This window comes from Haliotis rufescens, unplaced genomic scaffold, assembly GCF_023055435.1.
Source record: "Haliotis rufescens isolate VD_foot unplaced genomic scaffold, xgHalRufe1.0.p SCAF_86, whole genome shotgun sequence".
NCBI classification, from domain to species: domain Eukaryota; kingdom Metazoa; phylum Mollusca; class Gastropoda; order Lepetellida; family Haliotidae; genus Haliotis; species Haliotis rufescens.
Window position 1 is genome coordinate 333279 of NW_025964379.1, and position 6646 is coordinate 339924.

Genomic DNA, 6646 nt, shown 5'->3' on the forward strand with positions numbered 1-6646 from the left:
TCGACGTAATAAGCGCCCCCGGCGATATTTGCTATTATATTGGCAAGTAAACAATCCCAATTAGCACCCTTTCCGATTGATCAATGTACACAAGACTTACTCGTGTGCTATATGCACCCTTAATTATGGGCAATTAAATTCTGGAAAAATATATCTGTAGTATATAAACATTTCAGGCTGTCGGCATGAACCACGAAATTTATCTTTCAATTCTGGTTTTTTCCACCAAAATAATATTCAAATAATGGCCCCCTATTTCTAATTTTGAGAGCGCCCTGGGCGCTTATTACGTCGAATACGGTAAGTGTATTTGAGATACATATTTTATGAACCTACGTTAGTAAATATTAATTAAATCGACAAACATGACATTTGTTTCTTGACGACTTAATTCAAATAATTTATTTATACTCGGATATCAAAACATATAAATGTATTCAGTTTCACAAAAGTAGAAATCGTGAAAGGTATATTGTTTTTTGTTTACAATTTTGTTTAGCCCTATGTCCCTCTAAATACGCATCATTAGTTCCCAGCTGCTTGTGTCCTGATATCATAATCAATGCTTATCTTTTCACAGCTGCTCCAAACCATGAAAACGCTTTATATCATATATGCATCCGTTTACTCGCCAGTGCATCCTATGACACGCTAACCGCCAGCATCTCAACTGCAACAATGAATGTGTTCTCTGGTGTTGCGCTTCTACTGTTGGGCTCTTCCATGCTCCTGTACACAGAGGGTAAGTCACTCATTTCCCCAAAACGCTTAACATGTCCTAATGGCATAAATAGTAAAAAATGTTTTCCTGATACTCTGTGCGAACAGAAAGAAAACACAACAGTGTTTTTTTTAGCTTACTGTTATCCTTAAAGAAATGTGTTTATACCACTCAATTACATGTCTTTGAAAGCAAACAGTAATAAACTAGTTTATACTCCAGGAAATTGCCTTCAATAAAATGCACGTAGGAATCCGTAGACCCATAATGTTGCATGTGTTACCATATGGGACTATTAGCATTTTACAATAAGCTTCCGTGTGTCCATCATGTTTTCCATCATCTATGATAAAGATTTTGTTTTTCACACCGCACGTTTGGAATGCTTTAGCATCGAAAGGGAAATTGTCTCGTAACATTTTCAAGTTACAGTCACCAGTGAAAATGGTGTACAAAATGCAGTAGGAAGCTATTTCACAGCAATATTATGCTGATTTAGCGTCACATAAAGGACCATTGAAGTATTGGTTTAAACTGTTTTGTGCCTATGACTCTCATGGCGGAATGCTATATATTTCAAGGAAACGTGTTTCATCTAAAGACTTTCTTGAATCTGATGCCAGGTTGTGTGTGCCATCTACACCTGACATGATTGTCCATACATTAAAATATACAATATCTCGCCAATAAATGCTTTTAATTAAGTGAAGGTTATATTACAGCAGAATTGCGACCTTCCTCAAATTGACAATACTTCACATATCTATACTCAACAACAAAAGTTCCCGTGACACCAATATTTTAGTGTATTTTTCAAACAAGTAAAGTTTGGTTTTCAATATTGTAGTACATGTATGAAATCAAGTCACAAAAAAACGCAACTGCTACAGAAAAGCATGCATTCCATGCAAAGGTTGACTTTTATGCAATCCCCATGCATTTCACTACCCAAGAATGGGTATAAAACATGTGCGTTAACGAGATTCCATATGCATTGTTTAGCATCGTGCTGACAACAACCACTCAGAAAAACAACACAATTACGCAATTATTCAACATTACGAAATGCCACCCCTGTCCAAAAATGAGCGTCTGCGAGCCATTGGTATGCTTGAAGCAGGATCGAGTCAACGTGATGTTGCAAGACAATTTAACGTCCATAGAAACACCATTTGGTGTTTATGGCAACGTTGGCAACAGACGAATGCAGTCAGAGACCATCCTCGGAGTGGCAGGCCACGCGTAACCAACAATCGACAAGACAACTGGATTCGAACTACACACCTAAGAAATCGATTTCAGCCAGCAACAGTGACTGCAAGAAGCATCCCTGGCCTTCGACGAATATCTTCACAAACCGTACGTCGTCGCCTCAGATGTGCAGGGATTGTCGCCAGAAGACCCAGACTTCCCATTTTGACAGGAAACCACCGTCAAGCACGTCTACAGTGGTGCAGACAGCGTCTACAATATTTGACGACATGCGATGTTGCGACGCCAATTTAACGTCCAGGCCATATGACACTTATGGTGACGCGACGAGGGCTGGTCAAAAAGTTCTAAGCCTAACAAACAAAACCAACAGTTGGGAAAGTGTTTTTAATTTTATTTTTCAACATAACCTCGCTGCTTTTCAATACACATCTCATATCGATAGTGAAGCTTTTCGATTCCAGTCAGGAAGAAGTTTTCTGAAGCCACCCTGCAAAACCGGTTCACGGAAGCTTTAAGGTCATCGATGTCGTCATTGCGCTTTCCACAAAGGTGATCTTTCAGTTTAGGAAACAAGCGGAAATCACTTGGTGCCAGGTCGGACGAGTATGGAGTGTGAGGAGGCTCTTGGAACCCACATTGTCGCACTGCAAGCTTTGCAAGTCGAGAGATGTGAGAATACGTGTTGTCATGAAGTAGTAGAACTCCAGAAGTCAGAATTCCTCGCCGCCTTTCTTTGATAGAATTTCTCATGCGATGAAGCAAATCAGCATAGTAGGCACTAGTTATCGTCTTTGGACTTTCAAAGGATCACACTCTTTGAAACCCAGAATACAGTGGCCATGAATTTCTGTACTGATCTTGAAGACTTTTTGTGCCGAAAAGTGAAATGGTGTCATTCCATTGACTGACTATTTGACTCGGGATCATAGTGGTGGACCCATTTTTCATCACCCGTTACTAATCTCTTTTTGAATTTGACAAAATCCTTCTCAATTTAGCTCGAAATTTTCTCTAGCAATGTCAGTTCTTTTTTCATTAAGATTATAATTATAATAAACGAGCAGATATTTTATCCACCTGTAAATGTTTATGAACAGTGATGAATGGATCCATTCCTTAGACCTGTGTCTTCTTCAAGTTCAGCAATGGTAATATCTGACAGTATAGGTTTTTCTATCTCCTTGATTGAATCTTCATTGGTGGGAGTTGAGGAACGTCCAGACCTAGGGTTATCATCAAGGCTTGTTCTCACAACCTTGAACATGGATCAACAAAGTTTAACAGTGGAATTACTAGGGCACTTACTCTTGTGCCATGAATTTCATGGGGAGTACATTTCTCTAAAGTCATAAACTTAATGACTGCTCGGTACTCGCTCTTTTCCTTTTCTGTATCCATTAGACCCCTATCACAATCTACTGGCTGTCACTAATATACAAACGGACTAAACAGACCAAATTAACTTGAAATGAACTACTACAAAATGTACTACATTGACTAGTTCACTTTGTAATGGCCCATAGTTGAAAGTTAGTCAGGCTTAGAACATTTTCTGCAGCCCCTGTATTAACAACCACGTCAGAGACGGTCCTCGTAGTGTCCGCCCACCCGCGACAACCCCTTGCCAAGATATCGTCGACACAGGTTACAGACAGCATGGCTCACAGCCCGTGTATAAGTGGCGTATCTGCGAGGGTGGTCCGCAGACACTGACACACCTACGGCATCCGTGAGAGACGCCCAGCTAAAAGGCTAATACTAATCAAGGTCGACGTCTCCAGTGATTCAGATATGTGGTCTTTGTCACTGATGTGTCACGTTTACTTGTTCACCGATTCGACGGGAGAACACCTGTCTTCAGGCTTCCAGGTGAACGTTATGGCACGCCGTGCGTTCTTGAAAGCGATCGTTTGAAGGTGGTGGCTTTATGATCTGAGGTGAATCAACGGGTAAACGGTACAGTCAAAGTGTTGTGATTGATGGGAATTTGAATGTTGCGTAATACCAATGCAAGATCACCTCATCATTCAAACATGCAGGGATGAAATGGAATGATGTTCCGATGTCATTCTCATCCTCAAATGATGTTGCAGGAACTCAGGTTTATTCCTCCTCAGATATGGACTACCATTCATCGGGCGTTTCTTTGCCTCAATGAGGAGGAGGTGTCAGGCCTGCATTATTGCCCACTGCCACTGACTTGTAAACCTGCCTCTGAACCCTCTCGTTCAACATGACTCATTGGCATGTCAGGAGCGCTCCTCACATGGACTGATGCTCGCTACCGTACAGTAAAATACGTTTATCACGAACACGCTTATAACGAACTAATGGATATTATGAACCTAACTTTTGGTCCCGGCCATTTGCTGTACAGATGGTTTTATGTATGCTTATAACGAACAAAACTGAGTAGTCCATTTGAGTTCGTTATAACCATAGTTTACTGTACTATGATATATTGTTGAAAGTGAAGGTTTAGTGTTTTCATATTAGGAACGTTGACTGAACCCCCCTGAAATTCCTTTGCAAGAGGCATACGTTAACTGAGTGTCATATCATTTGAAAGTACATGTTCATAGCCCAGGCATAAATCTGTACCTTCTGGATATCGGTATATTGTACTTTTGATACCGGACATGAGGAATATTTACATGAACTTCTTTATCCCTGTTTTGAACTGCTGGAGGGTCTCCGGTGCCACATCGCCAGGATCCACTGGTGATTCTTTATTTGCCAACACCCAATTCCAAATAAGTCTTTAATCCAGTCTTTATCCTATTTTTCAATAATTACCTTCAATTATTATCCTGATTCTAATTACATATATCAACATGTTTGTTTAAATGTTGAAGGTTCAAGGTGTGTACCAGGGTTTCATTCTCATGGACGTTCCTGCTACTGGTTCTCTGACATCAAAGGAACGTTTGCTGATGCAAGGGTAAATAACGAGTGCGGAGTCTCCAGTTCAAATATGATTAATATGAAATATCTAAATGTCAAAAACATTAAACGTATTTTGAAAACAACTGTTTTATTGTTTGTATCGATGTTTCGGATCTCACTTCTTACCCCTTTATCATGTGAATATAAAAATGTCCCTCCGTCACAATGAGCGATATGATGTCATAATGGTGACGTGCATGTAGAGCTAAAGCCTTGCAAAGCCTGCTTTGTTTTCTTTAGGGATGCCCACCTCATGTAAGCTTACCAAGTTGCCGTGCTTATATGCTTTCAATGCCTGTCATATGTTCGAGTGAAGTATTACGGTGTAAACAAACTGCTTGAGTATATACAGCACCATGTTTTGTTCGGTGATTCCGTAATTCAGATCAATAACCCACTCAAAACACTGAACTCAACCCATGCCACTTCATTCAGTATATTTGCTGACACCAAAGAGTTCGCATTTTATTTAGTCATGGTAGAATGGCTGCGCGTTCGGTTCCAAATTCAATTTAGCGGGGTTAAATCTACAGGTAACCTAGCTCTTCATTGAAAACACAGTATGTTTATCTCCTAATTGCACGTATTGGGCATACTGTGAATAAACGTGATAAGATTAATGTACAGGGCTATTAACAGTATCAAGGAGGGAGCAAACAAAGACATTCGGAATGGTAGTGCTTGAGATCGGTTGGTTTATCATGGAGCTATATAGATTGACAATCAATCAATCAACCGTTTATTCCATCAAATCCGATCACAGCAACAACACGAATAATAAAAAAACATTATCGAAAACGGAAGTCCAGTGGATTGACATCTTAAAATCTCAGCACCTCAATAGACGGTTGATGTACTACTGTTCACCCCGATACCATTCGTTTTGCAGTCAGTCTGTCAGTTTTTCGAAGCTCGGCTCGTCATCATCAACAGTCGAACGGAGGATGACTTCATCAGGGGATATGCAAGAGGAAAAGGTTTGTAAAGGCATAAGTACACTGAAAACCTAAGGATTTTAGATAGGTAAGTAAGGCAGTTTGGACTCTTTACATAGAGAGGTGACACTTTTTGAAAAACTATAATTGAAAGACTTTTTTTACAAACAATCGATCAATTTGTTGAGGCTATGTTACAATTCTAAACTTCGCCTTTTGCATTTAAGCTCCCACTTACTTCATTGGAGGGAGTGACCTTGCTCGCGAGGGCAGGTTCGTCTGGGAAGGAGGCAGAACTTTTGCTGGTGGATACCAGAACTGGGGATCGGGTCAACCAGACAACTACAAGGGGGGTGAGGATTGTGTCACCATTTGGGACGCAGTCGGGTATCGCTGGAATGACGCCCCCTGCAGCCACAAGTACAACTTCATATGTGAGATTTCAAAGTGAAGTAATTAAATTGTGTAACTAATGCCTGGCATCCTGTTTTCTTTTGCTTCGATCCAGAACCAGTATGTATCAAACTGTACAGTCATGATACGTATCCATGTACATTCACTAACGTCGGTACACCTTCTTACTTACTTCAGGTTAGACCTGCGATATACACTGATTTCAGACTTGAATAGTTTCACATTTGGTCTTCTGATCCGCAATATTCTGAACACAGTATGCCTCAAATATTACATTTTCTTCAAATACAATCTGAACAACTTACGGGAAACCTATCTTGAAACAAGTTATACATGAAACTTGGACTCAACATGCTTGGATAGATTACCATTCTAAGTATTGCCATTGTAGAATGTGTGAAAGTGGAGGTGAATG

At 40.2% G+C, this 6646-nt stretch overlaps 1 protein-coding gene across 1 annotated transcript; it reads left to right on the forward strand.

Annotated features, from left to right (window-relative positions):
- The first annotated feature begins 625 nt into the window (after positions 1-625).
- LOC125377277 (perlucin-like) lies at positions 626-6290 on the forward strand. Its single transcript, XM_048390184.1, has 4 exons — positions 626-742; positions 4792-4877; positions 5772-5859; positions 6045-6290. Exons 1-4 carry the CDS (start codon positions 679-681, stop codon positions 6266-6268), a joined length of 462 nt encoding a protein of 153 aa, XP_048246141.1. The 5' UTR covers positions 626-678; the 3' UTR covers positions 6269-6290.
- Positions 6291-6646: the final 356 nt, after the last annotated feature.